At 43.6% G+C, this 26,248-nt stretch overlaps 1 protein-coding gene across 4 annotated transcripts in view; it reads left to right on the top strand.

Annotated features, from left to right (window-relative positions):
* Positions 1 to 26,248, top strand: part of KANSL1 (KAT8 regulatory NSL complex subunit 1) — a 195,926-nt gene that overhangs the window by 107,774 nt on the left and 61,904 nt on the right. For all 4 annotated transcript variants that reach the window (XM_070729030.1, XM_070729033.1, XM_070729029.1 and 1 more), the window contains one exon: positions 6,161 to 6,302. In XM_070729030.1, the coding sequence (XP_070585131.1) occupies positions 6,161 to 6,302 (142 nt within the window). The remainder of the gene's footprint in view (positions 1 to 6,160; positions 6,303 to 26,248) is intronic.

The following is a 26,248-nucleotide window of genomic DNA, read 5'->3' as shown; positions in this document are numbered from 1 at the left end:
AGAAAAGGAATTGTCATTGGGCTACAACAGGCCAGGTGAGTAGTCTCAGTAGCTTCTGGCCTGTCCTTAGGACCGGGCCAAGGCCTTGATCCTCCTTTTCAAGGGGATTACCCAGAATTCCCTGAACTCTACTCATCAGTTCCCTGCCTAAAGAGCCAGTCTCCACTCTCAGAGGAGGAAGTGCACAGGAAATTGTATCCCTCAGGCGGCAAAAGGAAGTTCAGTGGCATGCAAGGGTCTATCTATCCCAGGAATGACAAACCAGCCTCAAAGCTTGGCAAGTCAGGTCAAGAGAGTGAATGGTGCCCTTCGTCCTACTCTCACTGCTCCTGGGCAAGATGGTATCCCAGTGTTTCCATTGTTCCATGGGCATGCCTGCATGCCAGAAATCTTCAGTGGTTTCTTTTACTTTTCCAGATGACAGGCAGGAACAGCTCACCAGCCAAGGTCCACGTTTTGAGGGAAGTAATCCTGTCCCTCAACTGGTGGATATCCTCTGCCATTTTACAGGGATGCCAGTTCAAGGAGTTACATAGCTTGACCGTTATAATGGATGCCAGCCTCTTCGGTTGGGGAGCCCAACTCCAATCATAGATGGCTCAAGGATAACAGTCTCTCTCAGACTGCAATCAAAACATCAACTGGATGGAAGTAAGGCCTGTCCCCCTGGCCTTACACCAATTCCAGCCCTTGGTCTCAGGATGGCATGTATTAGTGTTGACATAAAACGTGGGTGCCAAGACACACATAAACCACCAAGAGGAGACCAGATCCAGGTTCCTCATGTAGGAGGCTATGAGGCCAGGCCTCTGCGCAGAAAGACATTTGCTACCCATCACAGAAGAGCATATATCTGGAGTGACAAACGTGTAGGCGGACTGGCTCAGCAGAGCTTCAATCGACTATGCTGAGTGGTGCCTGCACATGTCCCTCTTATGGGAACTCATGGACCGTTTCACACCCCAGGCAACTCTCAACTGCTGAGGTTTTTCGCCAGGTTCACGGTGCCAGGGGTGGATGGAGTGGATCTTCTCCACAGGATTACTGTATGCCTTCCCTACCCTTCTTCTAAGAGTGGTATGGAAGATCCTGGTGGAAAAGGAAGAGATTTACTGCTGGCACCCCAATGGTCCAGATGATCGTGATTCGCCAACTTAGTGGCTATATCAGTAGACAGACCTCGGAGGAATCCTTGAGAGCAAGATCTCCCTCAGCCAAGTGGTTCCAACTGGTGCTTGAGTAGAGTATTCTGAGGGGGGACAAATTTTCCTGGTGCTTGAGTAGAGTACAGTGATCCCCCGTTTATTGCGTCCCCAACCATTGCGAACAGGGTACTTCGCTATTTTTCAACCCGGAAGTCAAAATACCATCTACGCATGCGTGTATGGGCACGCATGCGTAGATGGCAACCGGGAGATCAGCTGCTGGGCGGCTTCCCCGAGTCTTCCCCCTCTTGCTGGCGTCAGCGAGGAGTTTCCCCACCGCCCACGCAAACTCCTCGCTGCCGCCCGCCCTTCGCCCGCCCACGCCGTTCATTCTCGCCGCTTTTGAGCTGAGTCCGGGAGCGAATTCGCTCCCGGACTCAGCTCAAAAGCGCCGATAGCAAGCGGCAAGGAACGGCTTGTCTCGGCGCTTTCGAGCTGAGTCCGGTCAGCTCGAAAGCGCCGAGACAAGCCGTTCCTTGCCGCTTGCTATCGGCGCTTTTGAGCTGAGTCCGGAAGCGAATTCGCTCCCGGACTCAGCTCAAAAGCGCCGATAGCAAGCGGCAAGGAACGGCTTGTCTCGGCGCTTTCGAGCTGAGTCCGGTCAGCTCGAAAGCGCCAAGACAAGCCGTTCCTTGCCGCTTGCTATCGGCGCTTTTGAGTTGAGTCCGGAAGCGAATTCGCTCCCGGACTCAGCTCAAAAGCGCCGATAGCAAGCGGCAAGGAACGGCTTGTCTCGGCGCTTTCGAGCTGAGTCCGGTCAGCTCGAAAGCGCCAAGACAAGCCGTTCCTTGCCGCTTGCTATCGGCGCTTTTGAGTTGAGTCCGGAAGCAAATTCGCTCCCGGACTCAGCTCAAAAGCGCCGATAGCAAGCGGCAAGGAACGGCTTGTCTCGGCGCTTTCGAGCTGAGTCCGGTCAGCTCGAAAGCGCCGAGACAAGCCGTTCCTTGCCGCTTGCTATCGGCGCTTTTGAGCTGAGTCCGGAAGCGAATTCGCTTCCGGACTCAGCTCAAAAGCGCCGAGAGCCAGCGCCCCCCGGACCCCCAACCCGGGTTTGGGGGGCTGCTAGGAAGCCCTCCATGCCGGCGGCAAACAGCCGCCCCGCCCCCAATCTTCGGCTCCTCGCTAGCGCTGTGGGAGTAAAAACACCATCTGCACATGCGCAGATGGTGTTTTTACTTCCGCAGCGCTACTTCGCGAAAACCCGCTCGTTGCGGGGGGTCCTGGAACGGAACCCTCGCAACGAGCGGGGGATCACTGTATTCTGGGGGGGGACAAATTTTCCTCCAGGGTCATCAAAACTATCCAAGCCTCCAGGAGATCTTCCACCCAACGAATATACAACATCACTTTGAAAGTTTTTTGTGCCTGGTGTGTAAGAACAGACATTTATCTCATTTAAGTGATGATAGCCCAGATCCTGGAGTTTCCTCCAGGATGGAGTAGATAAGGGGCTATTGCCCAATACCACCCAGAGGCAGATGGCAACACTGTCTTCGGTTCTGACATATGGGAAGTTAGAATCCCTGACCTGCGTCCCATGGTATGCCATTTCATTAGGGGATGACTAACTTGTGTCCCCTGGTCATGCACAGGTACCTTTCATGGGACCTGCTCAAAGTTTTGAACTCATACGAACCATTGCTCACAGCCATCCTCCAATTCCTTACCAGTAAAGTGGTTTTCCTCATGGACATTACATTGGTCAGGAGGATGTCCAATCTGGCCGCCCTGTTCGTAAGAAAAGGACCTGTGTGGTTTTCAACCAGATAGGGTTGTTGTGGTTGGACCCCTCCTTCTTTCCCAATGTGAACTCCTGGTTTCATAGGGCCCAGAAACTTATCTTGCCTACCTTTTGTCCTAATCCAGTCTACCCCCTGGAGAAATCATGGCGCACCTTGGACGTAAGGAGCTTTCTGCATCTATCTTAAACAGACTGCCACCCTAAGAAAAACAGTCACCTCTTGTTTCCCTCCAGTCAACCACCTTAGTTTAACAAGGTCATCCCATCCTTGGTGGGAAGGTAGCTTATGTCAGCCATTGCCAAGGCCTACGATCTGAAGGCCCTTCCTAGGCCTGCCTGAGTAACAGCACACTCTACCTGGAGTGCGGATACGACCAGCGTGGGCAGCTCAGGCATCTATAGAGGAGGTCTGCCGAGCAGCTCCCTGGAGGAGGCAGCATTTGGTTGGAGAGTGCTTCAGCATGTCCACACAGAAGAAGGGACTTCGGACCAGACTGTAGCCCACCCATAGGACAGCCAGCTTTGGTATGTCCCATTCCTAGATGCTATCTCCACCGCTATGGAAAAGGGGTGCTGGTCTTACCTGATATGTTCCTTCTCATTGGGTGGAGATAGCATCCAACTCTACCCTGTTGACCATCTGGTCTTTGGTCAGAGAAGGAAGAATCTTTGAGCAAGACACGTCGGGTCTGTCACTCCGTCTTCACCAAAAGCTGGGAAGCCCTAGCAACAGAAGCGAGGCAGCTGGAGAGACACGGTTAACCCATTCTTGGATGGTATCGCCACCCAATAAGGAGTGTATCAGGTAAGACCAATGCCCCTATTCCACACCTATACCGAGTGTGTGTTTAGCTTGTACGCTGCAGTAGATGGAATTAACACTGTTTGTACAAAAATATGCATTTCTAATGTAGCAAAATACTAGTTAAGAGGAAACCTTGTTAGTGTGTGTGCTCTGGCTTTCTTCAACATTTTTGGTTGGAAAGGCCCTAAACAAGTGATCTCTGAAATACAAGTTGAAATATTAATCCAGGCCAGCAATAGTTTTGATTAGCAGAGCAGCATTCAGTAAGGAGAAAAGGGATAAACTTCAGTAAATAAACAAGAAACTACTGGCAGCAATTTGCAAATATTGCCATAGATTTTGAAATTAACTTGGTTGTTAAAAGTGATTTTTTAATTGGATATTTCAAAAATTACTTTTTCTCATGAATTGTTTTTAATGTGCAGAACTTCCATATTTTTGATTTTGTACCTTTTGGAAGTTATGTTTTTAAAAAAATTTGGAACACAATTTTTGAGGATTATATGGGTGAATAAGCAGCAATATAAATTTAATAGCAAATAATAAATAAATGAATACTGTAATTATTAATATATTTGCAAATGATATTAGGGTTTTCTTAATTTTGAAAGTGAATTTTAGACTTAATCAGCCTAAATGTTTCTTTGTGCTGTTTCAAATGCTTAAATTAAAAGGCGATTTCCATAATAGAACTTCTTGATAGTCAGGATTGTCAAACACAAGGTCCATGGGCTGGATCTGGCCTATGTGTGGTTGAATCCGCCCCGCCGGGGCCACCCTGGAAAATGTAAGGAGCCAGCCTATGTCACTTCAGTCCAGTCTACCCAATGTGAAGAGTAAACATCAGGCCAGCATGGCTACAGCCAGATCTACCTAGTGCGAAGAGGAAACATTGGTCCAGTAGTTTGGGGAATGGCATCAAACTGGACATGTCACCCAGTTGGCCACGCCCATCCAGTTAGCCACGCCCACCACCCCCTAGCCCTCCACCCCTGGTCATCTACAATCCTGATGTAGCCCTCAGTAAAATTGAGTTTTGACACCTCTTAAAACTCTGATACCACCAAGTGAAACCACACCATATGTTTATCTGAGATATATATTATATTAAGGGTGGTGTATGTATCTGTATGGTTAGATAGAAAATGAAAAAGACAGTGAGATTAACGCTGATCTGCAGTATTTGTATACAAACAAAGTTAACTCAGTATTCAGTCTCTTAATTTTCAGTGGATGTTTGAAAATATATGGCAGAAAGTTTATTAATTAAAAAATCAAATTAATATCGCCGTAATTTTTCATACAAATATTTTTCCTATAAATTATTTTTGATGCTGTTAGGGGATTTTTTTAATAGGAGATCCTAAAGTAGATACTGTATTAAGTATCTTTGATTAATTTATTTAGGAATCAGAATAGTATATAACTGGTATGTCAGCATATCTTTTTGAGTCTTTGGACAAAGAACATAGAAGTTAAAATATAAACAATTTCTGCATACTTAAAAACTTGGATTACTGTTTCTGATATGTTCATAAATTCTTCTGTGAGGACTTTCCTATTTCCCTTAGAAATGTATTTGAACATGCTAACTATCCAGTCTCCCCTTTTGTGTGTGCTATATCTATAACACATTTACATCCAAATCCTATTATTTTTTTATTCCAGCCAGTTGCTGATTATATAGCCAAGTCATGGCTTTTTTTAGCTAATTCGATTTATGTTTATAACACCAGAGCAGAAAACATAGTCCTAGATAGAGTTGAAGAGGAATATTTTGAATGTTTCTCTGTTGATAATACTATACAATTATGCAGTTTGGGAAAATATTAACAAGAAGTTATCTAATTTTAATGCGATGTCTTTTTAAAAAATATTTACACAAAAGGCCAAGCTTACTCTTTGATATTATGACGTCTTATTTAGAATAATGTTTTTCTTTGTTTCTAGTTTGGAAATTTCCATTCCATTTTGGAGGAGAGATACAGAGTTGATAAAGAGGGTTGATAAGGCTGAAAGGAGGCAAGGACAATATGATCACGTTTCTTTTGAAATTTTTTATCAAAACAACTATAGATTTTTTTTTATTTAAGGACATGTGTGGGAATCAGGAAGGTCTCTTAATATTTTGGAGTCGGTAAGTTACCAACCTTAGAGACTGATGAGAAAGGTCAGGCGAATGTGTCTGGAGTACTTTAGTCAAGATAAAATCAAGCAGAAATCTAGATGCTCATCACTAACTGTTCTTAGCATGTTTTTTATTCCAAATGTGTAGAATTGAGTATTATACCACCACCCTTCTTCAAAAGGCTGTTAAAAATGACAAATGCTATCGGGGAAGGTGGTTTTTAAATTGGGACAGCATGTGTGCAGTCCTTAATGCAGAATGTTCGTTTCTCTTTTTTCCAGGAGGCGACGGTCAGAATGGCAGTGGGCAGCAGACAGAGCTGCTATTGTCAGTCACTGGAACTGGCTTCAAGCTCATGTCTCAGATTTAGAGTACCGAATCCGGCAGCAAACAGATATATACAAACAAATTCGAGCCCACAAGGTAAGAAAGCAAAAGTTAATTCTTTTGAATCTACCATTTATTATAATACAGGTCAGGGTGGGTTCAATTTTTTTTTACTGCCACTTTGCAGCCGTGGCTTATTTTTGTGGGAGTTGCTTGGCAGTCATGCTACTGTGTGGGAGTGGCTTGGTGGTCATGGGTCTGGGTAGGAGTGGTTTGGCAATCATGTGACTGGATGGATGTGGCCAATGTCATCCACATCAAGGAGTGCTTGCCTGGTTCCTCCTTTACCAACCAATGCTTATCACATCCAGCCTCAAGGTTTCTATAGATTTGTAAAAATGTTGTTCATCTTTTTTCAACTTTATTGTCTACCTACTATAGATGTCTACGGAGAGGGGCGGCATACAAATCTAAATAATAATAATAATAATAATAATAATAATAATAATAATAATAATAATAATAATAATAATAATGTACTTTCATGGATTACTCGAAGGAGGAAATGGCTCACACGATTTGCCCAAGAATGTGATAAACCAGAGGTCTTCAATCTTTTAGACTTCGGGGACCACCAAATTCATAATTTAAGATCAGCCATCCTTCCGACCTACTTGTCTGCTTCTGCAAGGCCTCCGGGTGGGATGCCAGAGGGAAATTGTCTGGTTCAGGCACACAGCCGGGAAATCTCTTTTGTGTTCCTTCTCTCAAGAAGCTTGGTCAACCTGAGTGAAGGAAAACGAGGATGAGCAGACATGGTGGCTTGCTGATGTTGGTGGAAAAGACAGTTGCTGATTATCCAGAGGTGTAGTGTAGTTCCTCCCCTACCCCTTTCCTTCTTTTCTTGCCTTCCCTCCCTTCCCTTGCCTTCCACTCACCTTTGCTTTCCTTCTTTTCTTTCCTTTCCTTTTTTCTTATTCCTTTCATTTCCTCCCTTTCCTTCTTGCCTTTCCTTCCCTCCTTTCCCTTCTCCTCCCTTCTTTCCTTTCCTTCTTTCCTTTTGTTTCCTCCCCTCTCCTCCTTTCCCCTTTTCTTATTTTTTTCATTTCCTTCCTTCTTTTACTCCCCCTCCCCCTTTCCTTTTGTTCCTTTCCTTCCATTTTCTCCCCATCCTCTCTTCCTCTTCTTTCCTTTTTCACCCTCCCTTCCCCTTCCTTTCCTTCTTTCCTTCCTTCCCCTCCCCCATTTCCTTTACGTTGGGATTGGGTGGCATAGAAGTCAAATAAATAAATACTTCCATTTCCTTCTCTCTCCTCCCTTCCCTTCTTTCCTTTCCTTGTGGCCTTTCCTCCCCTTCCCTCCTCTTCCCCTTTCCTCTCCTTCCCAAGAAGTTGCCGGGCTGCTCTCTGTCTCTCCCTCCCCCCCCCCCGACTCTGCAGCCTTTAGGAGATGCCGACTGGGGATAGGAGGATTCTAAATACCATTCAAAGTTGTCAAGCTGCCTTCTATCCGCGCCCTCCCCCCCGCCCTTAGGAGACAATGGCTGGGAACAGGAGGACTCTAACCACCATGCAATATTGCCAAGCTGCCCTCTAAACCCACCCCCACCACCGTCGCATTTAGGACACCCTGACTGGGAACAGGAGCTTTCTAAACACCGTGTGATGTTGCCAAGCTGCCGTCTAAGCCCACTCCCCACAGCCTTTAGAAGACACTGGCTAGAGACGGGAGGATTCTAAACACATGCGAAGTTGCCGGGCTGCAAACCTACAGCAAGTGTGACACAGGTGTCACACGGAGCAATAAAAGAGCCCGGGTGGCGCAGCAGGTAGAGAGCTGTACTGCAGGCCACTGAAGCTGACTGTAGATCTGTAGGTCAGCGGTCCAAATCTCATCACCGGCTCAAGGTTGACTCAGCCTTCCATCCTTCCGAGGTGGATAAAATGAGGACCCGGATTGTGGGGGCAATATGCTGGCTCTGTTAAAAAAAGTGCTATTGCTAACATGTTGTAAACCGCCCTGAGTCTAAGGAGAAGGGTGGCATAAAAATTGAATGAGTGAGTGAGTGAGTGAGTGAGTGAGTGAGTGAGTGAGTGAGTGAGTGAAGAAAGAAAGAGAACCCAGAAAAATTTAAAAAATTTTTTTTTAAAAAAAGATAATGGCGCCTATTGACCAGAACCAACCAGGTTCAGTGACATCATTGTGATGTCACTAGTGGGCCACTACCAGTGCGCACAGCCTGGTCCAAACCAGGAGGAACCCACCCCTGGTACAGATAGTCCTCAACTTACAATCATTGGTTTCATGAGTGTTCACATTACAATGGCACCAGTGGTAGGCTCCTGCCGGTACGTCTAATAGCGCACAGTTCTGTGGTTCTGGCGGGCGAGTGTGGAATCAAGTGCAATTTTGCTTCCCTCACCTGTGCAGGACGCAAAATCTCGCACGGGGATACATATTTTAGCAAGGTTTTTTGCTTCCCCACAAGCGTGTTGTTTGTCAAAACCAAAACACTGGCATGTTTTGTTTTTGACAATTGCAGCATTTTGAAGTCATATGATTGCCATTTACAATCACATGATTCATTTAGCAACTGTAGTTATTCTCTAAACAATGCTGTAAGTCCGTAAGGAGTTGGGCGGTTTATAAGTCTAATAAATTAAATTAAATGTATTAAATTAACTGTGACAAGAAAGGTCATAAAAACAGGTGTGTCTCGTTTAACAATCGCCTAGCTTAGCTATGGAAATTGTGGTCCCAATTCTGGTCATAAATTGAAGACTACCTATACTGCAAATATCTTAATGTATGTTTTGCGTTGCATGCATCAGGAAAGGGTGACAGGATTTTATGGCTTCATCTGACTTAGCATTTTTATCACCAGATATAACTAACATGAATGGTATTAGAAGTACATTTTAGCAGAAGTTGCAGAGCAACTTGGTTTTTTATGTTCATTAGTATTTCTAGCTTGCCAGGTTTCAAATTCCCTGGAATATGTGGCATAAAAAGGGGAAAGAAGTAAAATCAGGAGATCAGATTAGCCCAACTCTGCTGGCATTTAGTAAAGCTACTTGAGCCTGACTATTTTTGAAAGCCTTTGGAGATGGATATAATGTTGAATCCTACCTGGTCGTAGGTGATTAGTTCTTACAGAGAGTGTCATTCCACAGTATGATGATGAATGTGATAACTGTTTTATCATTTTAATTGATTTAATTTTTCGTTAACATATTGGAATATATACCTTTTAGCGTCACCTATGATTGAAGTGACATTTAAAGCTTAGAAAACAATAAATATTCCCCAAATTAGGCCAAATAGGAATTTGCTACTACTAAAAAAATATGTAATTTGAGTGATTAATTTGTAATTTAATCTGTTCATTTCACCCACCAGATATCAATTTAACTTCAATTGACCTTTTCCAGATACACTAGCTCTGAACCATTGGCCTTGCTAATATAATGATCATTGTGCCTTTATTTCTGCTCTTTGACTTTCCAGGTGTTTAATTACTTTTTTCAAGACAAGAGAAAAGGAATTTTGAATTACTGCTATCATTAAGTACATATCCAGAGGTTAACCTTTGCTTCTTTGTCCTATATCAGTGATGGCGAACCTATGGCACGGGTGCCCCAGGTGGCACGTGGAGCCATGTCTGCCGGCACGCGAGTCATTGCCTTAGCTCAACTGCAGTATGCATGAGTGCTCCCGCCAACTGATTTTTGGTTTGCACGATGGCTCTGGGAGGGCATTTTTAGCTTCTGGAGGGTCTCCAGGGGGATGGAGGAGGCCGTTTTTGCCCTCCCTGGGCTCCAGGGAAAAACAGGACTACTGGGCACACCAGAAATGGGGAAATGGGCTGTTTCTGGCCTTCAGAGGGCCTCCAGGGGGCAGGGGAGGCAATTTTCGCCCTCCGCAGGCATTGAATTATGGGTGTGGGCACCCGCGCAGGCACAATAATGTCCTATATGCTAGGTAAAATTTGATACATACACAGTATTTTAAAATGACTAATTCAATTACATTATCTCTCTATCTTATTTCCTGTTTGATGAAGAATTCTACAGAAGTCTCAAGATAGTACATAACTCAGTTGTTTAAAAATGTACTTTGCAGTTGTTGATACTGGATTATTCCCCTCTGATGAATCAGGATAGATTTATTTCATATATACATTGCATCTGTTGGACACACGTTTGGGCACAACCCTTTTAATTTTGCTGTCTATTATTGTCCATTACAGGGTATAATTCATACAATTAAACGGAAACATATCAGAGAAAATTAGGACTTTTTTGTTTGCTTTTATTTGCTTAAAATAGAATAGTGTAATGGCAGTACATTTGAGTAGCATTATACAGTGCTACATAACTCAATTATTGCAGCAGAAATGGTTAGTGGTTTCTCTTTTTCACATTAGGAATAAGAGAGCTAATGATTTCTGAGGGCAGCCTATATTGTGAATAATTTCCCTCTTTTAAAACCAGGTTCACAATCTCCATAATGACTTGTGAAGATCTTCCAGCATGGTGTTCTGAAGCTGTCAGAGTTGTATTAGTATTAAGTCTACTGAATTTTTTATGGTTTTGTGTTGTTATTTGTGTTAACTCTAAGCAGTTCTTCCTGCTGGTGGCACTCAATTGCGATGGATCAGGAAAAAATTTGGATATTGAAAGATAAAACTAGAGGTAAGAATAGGTGTGGGCAGAAAGAAACACAGACAGGTAGTCCTTAGCTTATGACTGATCACTTAGTGATTATTTCAAGTTACAAAGGAGCTCCCCAAAGTTCCTTATAACCCAGTTTCAAAGCCTGACCCCCATGGTCTTGTGACTGCCTTTTGACTGCTTGCGGGTTGTTTTCATGTACACCAAAACCAAAGAAATAAGCTTACTTCATTACTCTTTCCATCTCAAAGGAAGTCCTGATAAAGGTTCTTTTACCTCTGCTTGGTTGAATTTGTTTTTGCTTTTTCTTCATCAGTTGTCTCTTTCATCATTTCATATCCTGGACCTAGAAACATAGAAACATAGAAGATTGACGGCAGAAAAAGACCTCATGGTCCATTTAGTCTGCCCTTATACTATTTTCTGTATTTTATCTTAGGATGGATATATGTTTATCCCAGGCATGTTTAAATTCAGTTACTGTGGATTTACCAACCACGTCTGCTGGAAGTTTGTTCCAAGCATATACTACTCTTTCAGTAAAATAATATTTTCTCACATTGCTTCTGATCTTTCCTCAGATTGTGTCCCCTTGTTCTTGTGTTCACGTTCCTATTAAAAACACTTCCCTCCTGAACCTTATTTAACCTTTTCACATATTTAAATGTTTCGATCATGTCCCCCCCTTTCCCTTCTGTCCTCCAGACTATACAGATTGAGTTCATTAAGTGTTTCCTGATAAGTTTTATGCTTAAGACCTTCCACCATTTTTGTAGACCTCTTGTTAAACCAGGCAGCTCTGTAGGATCCATAATCATAGAGACTCCATACGGGTACAATTTGATCCAGGACTCTTCTATGTTATTCCAGGCCATAATTAAGACCTCTGAACCATGATTAGAGCTTTGGGATAAACTATAATATAATTAATGATGGATCTATAATATAATCCCATTGGGCACTCAGTCACCTGGGACCAGCCAGTCAAATAGGGTCTTTTTCTCAGCAACAGAAAGAAGTTAGAGAACACTGCAAGATCAAAAGGGAGAACTGTGAACAGCAAGGGACTGATATTAACATCCTCCAGCACCAGATAATGTTGCCATTTCCCCAAGACAAAAAACAGGTCAAATAAGACTTCTTTTGTGGTGTCCTCTCATGAACCTGTATGAGGTCCGTTGATGCCATAGTAGTCAAAAATCCCAAGCAGTTTCTGACTATGGGGATAGAGAAATCAAGTTGAACTCCTCCAGACCTTCAAACGAGGTCTGTTTTACTGCAAACATAGTAGCTGGACCATAGAGAGATTAGCAGTGCTCTTAACTGATCTGCCCTTGAAGCTTGGAAGTGCACATTTCAGAGAAATGACACAAATGTAACAAGCTCACGTATGCCTCAATGACATCTGACCATGTTTTGGTAATGCACGCGAGGTCAATCTTCTTGTCCAGGATCAGATGGAGGACCAAGGCAACCTTATTACCATATGATCTATCATTAAGTAATAACAGCTGGATTTCAAGGTTTATGAAGTCTCCTAGAAATAAGGCCTTGAGACTGAGCAGATGGGCTGGTTTCCAAGGTGAGAATTATAACATTTCTGGTTTCTGATGTTGCAGCATGATTTAGATAAGATGGAGATACTTGTACTCCTCTGCAATTATAATTAAAACTCCCAGTTATCACAACCCCTATGATTGATGGTGAGTGATAGTGACGTTGCCTCCCTTGATTTAAAGAGAACCAGGTGCTGCTTTCCCTGGTACAAGTTGACATTTAGAGTAAACAGGGTTTTTATGCCAAAAACCAAGTTCAGCCAACAAAATCTTATTGCCTCAAAATGTAATAACTAAGACAATTGGAATCATTCTTACTTTGCTGGAAAATGTCCTAGCAGCCAGTTCTTTCAAAAATACTACTGTTTGCTTTCTCTTAAATTTATTAATTCTCAGATTTAATTTATTTCCAATCCCTGCCAGATATAATAACATAAAATGAAAATTTGAAATGGTGGTACATAACACCCAATGACTCTGTCCATATATTTGACTAACAACAACCAATTAAAAAGTTACATTTTTTGTGGATTTTAACAGAAAAGGCAGCCAAATTAAAATAAATCCAAAGAATTTTATTTAGAAAAGATAAAACAGTATTGCAAAATATCACTGCATAGAGGATGTAGTGACAGCAACTATTGGAATAAGTGTTTAAGATGTAGCTTTTCCCACAAGCATTTGAATCTAGTTCAATAAAGTCAGTTTTGGTTACTTAATTTTTTATATGTGATGGTTGTTTTATATTTTACATACTGGGTTGTTTTTAAAAGTTGTATAAAGGGTTTTTTTCTGTTTACTTAGTTACACATTGCCCAAAATCACATTGTTTTGAATGTGGCCTAAAAATACATCTATCCCTTTAACTATTCTTAGTAGATAGATTTATTTTATCTTTGCTTGATATAGCTACCACAAATAGGCCATAAAGTGATTTCAGAATATTTTATTACATGTGTTTATCACATGTGTTTCTCCTATTTTTCTGATACCCGTATAAATGGGATCCAGAAGAAGTAGGAAGAAGTGCTAAGCAGAAATGTTGTCCATTGTCTGAATCTTCCATATCCATTACAGTTCAGCAGTAGCAGTCTTGCACAACCTGTTGCCCTGGGGAGATGAAGGTCAATACTATTTGCTCTTCTGACATGGAGTTACAGGAGCTGACGTCAAATATGTCTGCAAGCTTGAAATATCTTCAAATTATCATGAACCTGTACTATAAAAAATAGCAAATACAGAAAATGACTGCCCACACACCATTCTGAACTTTTATATCTCAGAGGAACCCTTGAAATAGTTTTTAGATCATTTGAATCCCTGCATAAAAATCAACCCACCCACCCCCAAAGTATACAATAAAATTCATTTCTAACATACAGTCCATGTTTTACAACAGCAAAGAGACTGCTGGCAGCTGAGTTGTAATGTATAAAAATAGCATTTGTGGCATTCGAAGATCAAAAAACAATCTTCATTTATTTTTCAATTCCAGTTTCTCGTGGGACTCCAGCTTTGGGAATCTTTGAGAAGGCATAAACACCTTCCAGTGATGTTACCTAGTTCTTAACAGTAGTTGTCCTGAGAGTAATCCAGTGTTTTGGATAATAATCTAAAAAAAACCAATATATATGCTTACGTATTCACATGCTTATATGAAGCGTGTAAATATATATTGAATCTATGCATTATTTATTCAATTACAAAAAAAGATACGTTAGCTCTAAAAACATGATAATTATTTTTGTAAAAATTTGCCTTCTGGTTTTTGGTGGTTTTTTTGAGGCCATCACTGCATCCACCAAAGAAATTGTTTTGCCCTGTTTATCCAGTAGTCAGAACAAATAATTTGTTTTAGACCCTAAAGAACCATCTGCCTATTGATGTCAATGTGCAAAGAAGTTATTATCCCACAAAGTAACCATCCATGTTCAGAAACGAGCAATTGTTCTCAACTTACAATCACAATTGACCCAAAATTTCTGTTGCTAAGAAAGATGGTTGAGTGAGTCTCATCTTAAGACTTTTCTTGCCAGGATCATTAAATCAGTGCAAGTTATTAAATTAGTAACATGCCTGTTAAATGAATCTAACTTATCCATTGATTTTGTTTGTCAGAAACATTGGACACTGCAACAGTTATAAATACATGCTAGTTGCCAAGCGTCTGTATTTACATAACCATAGATATGTTGCAACATGTGGAAAGAGCTCATAAATCACTTTTTCACTTGAATGATCACTAAATGAGTGGTTGTAAATTGAGAACTGTGTAATTGTGTAGATTACTGAGACTGAATATGTTAATATGCACCAGGCAAACAGCTAATTTGGTAAAATGTAATGTTTATGCTAAGTAAAAAGGAAGATAATTACTGATCCTAGTTGTATTGAATAAATGTTCTGTATAGAATAGGAGAGAGGCAGTGGAAAGTAAATTTTTATTAACTGTAGAATACCTGCAAAACAACTTTAGGATATTAAATCTCAGATAAATTGTGCTTCCTTAAATGTAAGGCGATAGCAAAACTTTTTTAAGAAATGAAAATTAGCATTTCCAAAAACAAGGCAGATAGTGATTTCCCAGCATAAATATCATGGAATAAAAGAGAATTTAGATTTAATTCCAAAGCAAATATTACAGTCTTAAGTTGAGTTTCTGAGATGTGTCTTAGAATAGAATTTTTAGCAAAGTGTAATTGTGAGTAGAATTGCTACATACATTATAGAAGATACATGCATTACTTTATTTTGGAGTGGGAAAAACAGCACAAAGGATAAACCAGAAATCAAACTTCCAGTTTGCCCATTGGACTGTTTTGGGGTTTTTTGCACTCCTGGGATTCAGGAAAGCCCCCAAAGGGCGAAACAGCCTTCCCAAGGCCGAAAACCAGCTGACCAGTGCGCTCCTGTGTGCTGGAGCTGACATAGGATAATGCCTCATGCCCTTCAATATGGCTCCATGTGCCACCTGTGGCACATGTGCCACAAGTTCGCCATCATTATCCTAGTTTTACAATGAATTATAATTTTGTTGATCTTTAATCAATATAGAATGCACATCACAGTATGCATTTTAATCAGATTTATTTTCAAAATGTACATCTTTCAGGCTACAATAGCTTATATTAATACATGTTGCACTAACATATTCAGGAAAAGCAAAACTCAAATTTTAATTGTAGATCACCCTGGTTGATAGAAATTGCATCTCTTTTGCAGGAATTTATCTAGGAATGTAGCACTAAGACTTATTTACTATTTCATAGTACTTTATACCCCTTTCTAAGCACTTTACACACATACACCCCAAATTTGAGTCCTCATAAATCTCTAATTTGAACCAGTGTATTATTTCCTTTGTATTTTAGACTAATTGTTGTGATGGTCCCATAGATAATACTTATTTTCATCTCAACTTTTATCTAAATGTTCAGAAAGGCATACTTTTCATAAGCAATGACAATTAGGCTGAGGGAAAGTGACTGATCCACAAACATTTAGTGAGATTGTTGAGGTTTCACTTCCTTCACCCAAGTTCACCACTTTAGGCAATACATTATATAAATTAAAAGGCATTAGTCAACCGGTTACACAAGAATGAAAAATAATTGACAGACAGGCATGTTGACTGCTAACTGCTAATAGTCTTGACAAAGAAGTAACAGTTCCCCTTCAAATGGTATGATAGTGGCTTTAATATACAATACATGCTCCATGTATACTAAGGTATACAGTGATCCCTCGATTTTCGCGATCTCGATCTTCGCGAAACGGCTACACCACGATTTTTCAAAAAAATATTAATTAAAAAATACTCCACGGTTTTTTTGCTATACCGCGGTTTTTCCCACCCGATGACGTTACTCTCTTCCTTCCTTTCTCATCTTTCTTTCTCTCTCTCTTTCTCTATCTTGCTTCTTCCTCTCTCACACTCTCTTCCTCCCTCTCTCATCTCTTTCTTTCCTTCTCTCTCTTTCTCTATCTCTCCCCCTCTTGCTCGCGGGCGGCGGGCAGGCAGCAGCGAGGAGCCGAAGATCGGGGTTTCCCCTTTGCGTGGACGGCGGGGAAGACCCAGGGAAGGTTTCTTCGGCTGCCCAGCAGCTGATCTGCTCGGCAGCGCGGCGGCAGCGCGGAGCCGAAGATCGGGGTTTCCCCTTTGCGTGGGCGGCGGGGAAGACCCAGGGAAGGTTTCTTCGGCTGCCCAGCAGCTGATCTGCTCGGCAGCGCGGCAGCAGTGAGGAGCCGAAGATCGGGGTTTCCCCTTTGCGTGGGCGGCGGGGAAGACCCAGGGAAGGTTTCTTCGGCCGCCCAGCAGCTGATCTGCTCGGCAGCGCTGCTGCAGGAGGACCCGTGTCCGAAAGCCGGTGAGAGGGGTGGATCGGGCGGGCGAGCGCCGAGCGCCGGGCGGGCGGTAGCGGCGAGGGCGCCGGACGTGCTGGGGGGGGCGGGGGCAGCCGACATTCAAAGCAATCTTTGTCGGCTTCCGCACTTTCATCACTCCCCGGCTCCACCATCTGCGCATGCGCGGCCATGGAAAAAAGGGCGCGCATGCGCAGATGGTGTTTTTACTTCCGCACCACTATATCGTGAAAAATCGATTATCGCGAGAGGTCTTGGAACGTAACCCTCGCGATACTCGAGGGATCACTGTATTGACATTGTTGACATTGATGCATTATGTGCCATTGAAGTTACATTCCGCAAATGCTGATGGCTTGCAGGTGGTTAATGATTCTGTTTACATATTTTATTAGATAGGCAAAAGAATTGGAACTTTGGAACAAAAACTGAAAGTTTCTGCTTTGGGGAAATAAATATTTTGTTAGCCCAATATGAGAAGTCCCAAATTAAGTACAGTAATACCTCGTCTTAGGAACCTAATTGGTTCCGGAAGGAGGTTCGTAAGGCGAAAGGTTCGTAACATGAAACAATGTTTCCCATTGGAAACAATGTAAAAGTGATTAATGCGTATAGGGGGGAGGGAATCCCAAAATGGCGCTCCGCTGGGCGCCGCTGCTCGCCTGTCACCTTTTAAAACAGCCGGGAAGCTTCTCGGCGTTCTCCCGAACCCGAACTTTTCGGGTTCGGGAGGCCGCCGAGAAGTGCTGCCGCCCGCCTGTCACCTTCTTAAACAGCGGGGGGGGGCCCTTCTCGGCGTTCTCCCGAACCTGGAAATTTGGGTTTGGGTTCCGGAGGCCGCCGAGAAGCGCCCGGCTGTTTCAGAAGGTTGCAGCCGGGCGGCGGATCTTGGTGAAGCGCCATTTTTGCGATCGGCGGCGGCGTTTTTGGCCGATCTGGAGGCTGGAAAGGAGGTGGGGAATCCCAATAGGGAATTCCATGGGCGGAGCTTTGATGTCATGAAGACGTCCTTCCTGGTCGGCAGAATCTTTCAGCTGTGGCGAGGGGGGCGTTTGCCCAGGTTCGCCTGGTGCACCAGTTGCGGCCCTATTTGGACCGGGAGTCACTGCTCACAGTCACTCATGCCCTCAAGGCTCGACTACTGTAATGCTCTCTACATGGGGTTACCTTTGAAAAATGTTCGGAAACTTCAGATCATGCAGAATGCAGCTGCGAGAGCAATCATGGGCTTCCCCAGGTATGCCCATGTTACACCAACACTCCGCAGTCTGCATTGGTTGCCGATCAGTTTCCGGTCACAATTCAAAGTGTTGGTTATGACCTATAAAGCCCTTCATGGCATCAGACCAGAATACATCTGGGTCCGCCTTCTGCTGCACGAATCCCAGCGACCGGTTAGGTCCCACAGGGTCGGTTTTTCTCCATGCCCCGTCAACTAAACAATGTCGTCTAGCGGGACCCACGGGAAGAGCCTTCTCTGTGGCGACCCCGATCCTCTGGAACCATTTCCCCCCGGAGATCAGAATTGCCCCCACCCTCCTTGCCTTTCGTAAGGTCCTTAAAACCCACCTCTGTCGTCAGGCTTGGGGGAACTGAACTACCATTTCCCCCCCTAGGCCTATACAATTTATGCATGGTATGTTTGTGTGTATGTTTGGTTTTAAATAAGGTTTTTAAAATTATTTTAAACATTAGATTTGTTATATGCTGTTTACTACTGTTGTTAGCCGCCCCGAATCTACGGAGAGGGGTGGCATATAAATCTAATAAATAAATAAATAATAAATAAATATTCCCAACCCTAATCTCTTCCGGGAGGCTCTTCTGAACCAATGGTCCCTTCCAGCTGCAGGACCAGCTCATTCATCTAAAGATAAAAAGTTCTTCAATGTAGTACCTTCCTATGAGGAACTCATCTCACTCTTTAAAGTAGACGAGCCAATCAAATCACTCCATTCAGCTACTGCTATGCCAGGAGAGGCCGAAGAAGTGATGAAGGCTGAGGATCGCAGGCTGGAACAGATGCTGGAGAAAAGCCATCAAGCAGATGCTTGGGCTATTAAATCAGCCTCTTCAGCCCCCTTCTTTGCCAAAGCTGTTAGTCTGGCTATAACAAATTCAACACCGTATTTCCCTAGAAGACCTAAGAGGAAAACAGAGACCTCAATAAACTCTTTGCTTTGGCCCAGCACATTACGGACACCATGCTTCAAGCTTCCTGCTTCACAGCGAAATCCATTGAAGCATCCACCGTGGCCAGAAGGCTCCATTTGCTTAAGCCCTGGCAAGCAGCCGTCCGTCAAAAGTGGCAGTTAGCTATAGGTCCACTTCAGCGCAAGAATCTCTTTGGAGAACTACTAGACCCACTCCTTACCAAAACGTCCGATAAGAGGAAGATCCTTGGACCCACCATTAAGAAGACAACTCACAAGGTTTAATCCTTACTTTCGTCGTTCCTTTTGCCAACCAGACCCCAACGATGCCATGCCAAGAACTACAGGTCAGTTTGCTTTTCATTCCCAATCCCAATCAGACAGCGGTTCTAGGGGCAGAAGTAACAGGGGTCAGAGAGGTAACCAATCTTCCAAATCCTTTAAACGTTCCAGGTGGTAATTTCTCAGATATTCAGATCATGGTCACCATGGACGCCAGCCTACTGGATTCGGGAGCCCACACCTCGGAGATGGTAACCCATGGGACATGGTCCCCCAATAGAGGCTCAACAACCATTCAACTGGCTGGAGCAGAGCAGTCCACCTAGTCCTGAAGCATTTTCACCATCTAATTCACGCGCAACATGTACTAATATTGACAGACAACATCGCAAACAAGAGTCGCATATGCCATCAGGGTGAGTCTTGATGCATGAAGCAATGAGATTGGACCTGTGAGCCAAGAGGCATCTCCAATCCCTCTTGGCAGACCACATCTCAGAGAAGCTCAATTTTCAAGCAGATTGGCTCTCCCATCAGACACTGGATCCAGGCAAATGGCATCTCCTCCCGGCATTGTTCAACTAGATTGGTCTCCAATTCGGACTCCCTACAGTCAACCTCTTTGTGACCACAGCCAATGCTCAACTTACCCCTATTCTTTTCCTGGTACTCACACCCGGGAGCGGAGGCAACAAACGCTGTAAGGACGCTTGGCCCCAAGAACTCCTCTATGCCTTTTCACCCATTCCAGTTTTAACAGACCTCATCCATAAAATCCTGTTGGGGTTATTCCAGATACACTCGTCCACAACTCGGCAGAGTCTCTGGCTGAGGCCTGGAACAAGGCTGCAGTGGAGGCTCTTGACTGAATTGCGCTGTTGCGACCTCTCCGTGGCGCTAGACCCCGTAGAGCCCCATGGTTCAACGAGGAGCTCCGGGAGTTGAAACGCCAGAAGAGACGTCTAGAGAAGCGATGGAGGAAGAGTAAGTGTGAATCCGATCGAACACTTGTAAGAGCTCACATTAAGACTTACAAAGTGGCGCTCAAGGCGGCAAGATGCGCGTATCATGCTACCTTGATTGCATCAGCGGAATCACACCCGGCCGCTCTGTTTAGGGTGATCCGCTCCCTTCTTAACCAGGGGGGAGTTGGGGAACCCTTGCAGAGTAGTGCCGAGGATTTTAACATGTTTTTCACAGATAAAATCGCTCAGATCCGGGCGGACCTCGACTCCAATTGGGAAACAGAGTTGACTGATAACGATTCAGTCGAGGTGACTGGGGCCCGTACTTGTCCACCTGTCTGGGAAGATTTTGATCTGGTGACACCTGATGAAGTGGACAAGGCCATTGGAGCTATGAGTTCCGCCATCTGTTTGCTGGATCCGTGTCCCTCCTGGCTGGTTTCGGCCAGCAGGGAGGTGACACGGAGCTGGGTCCAGGAGATTGTCAACGCTTCTCTGGGGAGGGGGTCCTTTCTGGATCCCTACAAGGAAGCACTTGTGCGCCCCCTCCTCAAGAAGCCTTCCCTGGACCCAGCCATTCTTAACAACTACCGTCCAGTCTCCAACCTTCCCTTTATGGGGAAGGTTGTTGAGAAGGTGGTGGCGCTCCAACTCCAACAGTCCTTGGAAGAAGCCGATTATCTAGGTCCTCAGCAGTCAGGATTCAGGCCCAGCTACAGCACGGAAACTGCTTTGGTCGCTCTGATGGATGATCTCTGGCGGGCCCGGGACAGGGGTTTATCCTCTGTCCTGGTGCTCCTTGACCTCTCAGCGGCTTTTGATACCATCGACCATGGTATCCTTCTGCGCCGGCTGGGGGGGTTGGAGGTGGGAGGCACTGTTCTTCAGTGGTTCTCCTCCTACCTCTCTGGTCGGTCGCAGTTGGTGTTAGTGGGGGGTCAGAGGTCATCCTCTAGGTTGCTCCCTTGTGGGGTGCCTCAGGGGTCGGTCCTCTTCCCCCTGCTATTTAATATCTACATGAAACCGCTGGGTGAGATCATCCAAGGGCATGGGGTGAGGTATCATCAATATGCAGATGATACCCAGCTTTACATCTCCACCCCTTGTCCAGTCAGTGAAGCAGTGGAAGTGATGTGCCGGTGCCTGGAGGCTGTTGGGGCCTGGATGGGTGTCAACAGACTCAAACTCAACCCTGATAAGACGGAGTGGCTGTGGGTTTTGCCTCCCAAGGACAATTCCATCTGTCTATCCATTACCCTGGGGGGGGGGGAATTATTAACCCCCTCAGAGAGGGTCTGCAACTTGGGCGTCCTCCTCGATCCACAGCTCACATTAGAGAAACATCTTTCAGCTGTGGCGAGGGGTTTGCCCAGGTTCGCCTGGTGCACCAGTTGCGGTCCTATTTGGATTGGGAGTCACTGCTCACAGTCACTCATGCCCTCATCAACTCGAGGCTCGACTACTGTAACGCTCTCTACATGGGGCTACCTTTGAGAAGTGTTCGGAAACTTCAGATCGTGCAGAATGCAGCTGCGAGAGCAATCATGGGCTTTCCCAAATATGCCCATGTCACACCAACACTCCGCAGTCTGCATTGGTTGCCGATCAGTTTCCGGTCACAATTCAAAGTGTTGGTTATGACCTATAAAGCCCTTCATGGCATCGGACCAGGTTATCTCCGGGACCGTGTTCTGCCGCACGAATCCCAGCGACCAATTAGGTCCCACAGAGTTGGCCTTCTCCGGGTCCCGTCAACTAAACAATGTCGTTTGGCGGGACCCAGGGGAAGACCCTTCTCTGTGGCGGCCCCGGCCCTCTGGAACCAACTCCCCCCAGAGATTAGAATAGCCCCCACCCTCCTTGCCTTTCGCAAGCTTCTTAAAACCCACCTTTGTCGCCAGGCATGGGGGAATTAAGATATTCTTTCCCCCTCGGCTTCCACAATTTATGTATGGTACGTTTGTATGTATGATTGGTTTTTAAAATAAGGGTTTTTAGCTTCTTTAGTATTGGATTGTCGCATGTTGTTTTTATTACTGTTGTTAGCCGCCCCGAGTCTACGGAGAGGGGCGGCATACAAATCCAATGAAATGAAATGAATGTAAGCAAGGAGTTAATTTGTCTGGGCCTGGTGCTTTTCCTGGCTTCTGTTTATGAAATAGATCTTGCAATTTCTTTTCTGTGATCATCAGGTGTTGTGAACCCCAATAGGATGGGGTCAGTTGTAGGAGGTTTGGCTTTTGTTGGTGTGTCTGGGATGGAGGTGTGGAGATTGGTGGGCTGTAGTTTCCTTTCAAACCTGCAGTAGGTTTGAAGGTCAGAAGCAGGATTCGTCAAAGGTGGGATATGAGGTGTTACATTTTTTCAAAGAAATGTATGGACATTGTTAACTTGTGATAAACAAAGACATCAGGTATTAGAGATATTGATTGTTTTGAAATTGTAGGTGTCATACTAGTGCAGTGTCATTGATAGAAACCCTGATGTTTACAGAACATTGTACAGCACTTGAGCTTTCTTTATAATGATTTATTACAGACAGAGATACATCATATGACCTGTTTGCCATTTTGTGTGATATTCTGATGTAATGCGAACATATTTTAATTATGTAGATGAGAACTTTGCCAGGAAGAACAGTTGCAAAATTTTTGTTCTTATCAACAGAGAAAAAATAGCATGTTTCCCATTTCTCTATTCCTTCAAATAGGCAAATAAGTTAGCAGTTAGATTTATAAGCTGAATGTTTTTAACCTCCAATACATAAAATGAGAAGGACTGATTCCTGGTGTAGGCATCATTGGCAAAGCTCATAATTTGACAAAATAGCTGCTGCTGGCTCTACAAACATCCATTGTTATTGCTTGTTTGTGTCCTTTATATAAGAATAAAAGTACAGGTAGTCCTTGCTTACAGATTGTCTCATTTAGCAATGGTTTGAAGTTAACAATAGTGTTCTTTAAAAAAAAACCTTATGTTTACAACTGTTACAGTGTTCTTGTGTCATGTGATTGTCATTTGGCCACTTCATAACTGGCATGCATTTATGATCATCACAATGTCCCATGGTCATTGCTTGCTTGCTTGCTTGCTTGCTTCACAACCAACCTGACAAGCAGAGTTGATTCAGAAAGCTAACTTAAAATCCTACATCAAAATACTTTTTATTTTTATTCTGTGGTTTTAAAAAGTATTTGATTTTGATACAAAAGTTATCTAAGTCTTACACTTTACAAACCTAGAGTTTACCATAGCTATCATGTGTAAATAATCCTTTTAAATTTGCACTTACGTAACATGTCACTTGATTTTTCTGTTAGAATGCTGAGAATTGTTACAATATTATTTTTCAGAGATGTAAAAATGTTTCATATTCAGATTTGTAGTACAGTGGAACCCCGACATAAGAGCTGCTCTACTTAAGAGCAACTTGAGATAAGAGCTGGGAGGGGAGAGATATTTTTGTTCTACTTACAAGCCCAAATTCGAGATACAAGCGCCAAGGAGCTGTCTCCTGAAGCCAAACGCTAACTTCCGCGTTCGGCTTCAGGAGACAGCTGCGAAGCGGCGCGCGTGTTTTAAAAGGTTGCAGCCGGCCTGGGGGGCTCGGGGGGGTGCTTGCAGCTTTCTTTCTTGCTCTTTTTCTTTCTCTCTTTTACCTTCCCTTCCTCTATTTCTTCTTTTCTTTCTCCTTCCCACCTTCTTCCCTCCCTCCCTCCCTTCACTCATTCCTCTCTTACTCTCCCCTTTCATAAGTTTCCTTGCTTCCTTCCTCTGTTCCTGTCCCTTCCCCCTTTCTTTCTTTCTTTCTTTCTTTCTTTCTTTCTTTCTTTCTTTCTTTCTTTCTTTCTTGCTCTTTTTCTTTCTCTTTTACCTTCCCTTCCTCTATTTCTTCTTTTCTTTCTCCTTCCCACCTTCTTCCCTCCCTCCCCTCCCTCCCTCCCTTCACTCATTCCTCTCTTACTCTCCCCTTTCATAAGTTTCCTTGCTTCCTTCCTCTGTTCCTGTCCCTTCCCTCTTTCCTTCCTTCCTTCCCACCCTCCGTCCATTCATTCACCCATTCCTCTCTTGATCGCTTAAAGCCGGTCCCCTGCTGCAAAAAGGGTTGGGGACCTCTGTCCTACAGGATTGGGTGGCAGAGAAGTTGAACATATGTAAATTTAAAAGTTTAAGAAAGTTTACAAGTTAAGTGAAAGAAACTTCATTATTCATTTATATGTACATGTACATTTCTTCATTAAAAACATGTCTTTCTGCATAATTTAGACTAACTTTGTGAGTTTTTTGAGGGCTGGAATCAATTAAAATTATTTACATTAATTCCTATGGGGAAAAGTCGTTCGAGATAAGAGCTGCTCGACTTAAGAGCCCAGGTCCGGAACGAATTAAACTCGTATCTCGAGGTACCACTGTACTGTATTAATATTTACTGCACATTGATTTTTAATAAATTAATTTCATTTGTTATTTTAGTGCATAGTTTGTCTCTTTGTACATGCACATATTGTCGCTGTTAGCCGCCCCGAGTCTCTGGAGAGGGGCGGCATACAAATCCAATAAATAAATAAATAAATAAATATACACTATAAGTAGTTAATGAGGCCCAAAAGTTTTCATAATCTGATACAGTAAACAGCAATTGATAATGTCTGCGTACCTAGATTAAATGAGGTGAGGGCAAACCCAAAAGTAGTTTTAGAAAACTAGATACTAATTAAAGATCTGTTCAGGCATGGACATTTTTTTTCCTTGGGTGGAGGCCATTATATTTCTCCCATGACATATTGGGTGCATCTGGGATTAACTGGATTTTCTTATTTTTCTGAGTTTTAAAGGAGTAAAAAATAATTTTAATATTTTAAGCCCAAGGCATACAACATGAAGGCCGCAATTGAATTTCTGCAAAATTATCAGAGGTTTTAGGAAAGTAGGAGTTGGAATATTTTAGCCCTGCCCTTTTTAGTGTCATCTCTTCAGCCCTTGCAGGCTGAACTCTTGAAATAGGAATGGAAAAATGGTGCTGTCCAGGGAACCAAAAACATTGCCTGTCATTATATATATATATATATATATATATATATATATATATATATATATATATATATATATATATATATATATGTCACATGTTTAAGCTGAATTTGAAAATTAAGGGATATATATATATATATATATCAAGAATAGTCCTAAAAATGCGAGTTCCAGGTACATACGTGTATATATATATATATATATATCAAGAATAGTCCTAAAAATGCGAGTTCCAGGTACATACGTGAATGATGAGGCAGCAGCCATCTCGATCACCGGAACTGAGATTCTGGCACGGGATGAAACCAAGGGAGGTCGCCTCCTAAAAGAAGCCTGGTTCTCGAATGAAAATTCTTTAAATAGACACATCGATATGCCATCGGCATACCAGGCTTTAAGGCACCAACAACGACTTAAAGGAGATGGGTCATTAAGATTGGACACAGCCCCCAGCAGAATTCCCCAGGCCAGACATAGAAACCAGCCACATGAGGGTGGGATAACCCCCGAGAAACAAGGGAACATACTGGAGCAATACGGAGGTAGAGGTGGAGGGGCACAATTTAAGTCTAACATAGAGGACAAGGGGGGATTAGAACAGTGTAGACCTAGGACGAGGACATGGGTAAAAAAATTGCAAGAGCAGACATGTACCATTATAAACAGTAACAACGACAATGGGGGGAAGAAAGGAATACCAAACACCTCCGAAGCATTGCCCCACAACTCCACCCCCTCCCTTGGGGAGGGAAAAAGGCAACAGACACGAGTAAAAGCGGCAGGTCTCCCTACAACCAGCAGGATTAAGCCTCACAATTCCACCCCCTCCCTTGGGATGGGAAAAAGGCAACAAACACGAGCAAAAGAGGTAGATCTCCCTTCAGCCAGCATGATTAAGCCCACAATTAGGCTTACCGCAGGGGGGAGGGAAGGGTGTGGCCCCGTGACACGGGCAATGAGCAGACTGAGTAATGCTTTATAAAGATGTTTGTCTCCCACGGCATTTTAAAACTCTGACGA

This window comes from Erythrolamprus reginae, chromosome Z (genome assembly GCF_031021105.1).
Source record: "Erythrolamprus reginae isolate rEryReg1 chromosome Z, rEryReg1.hap1, whole genome shotgun sequence".
NCBI classification, from domain to species: Eukaryota; Metazoa; Chordata; class Lepidosauria; order Squamata; family Dipsadidae; genus Erythrolamprus; species Erythrolamprus reginae.
This window is presented reverse-complemented; position numbering and strand designations above follow the sequence as displayed.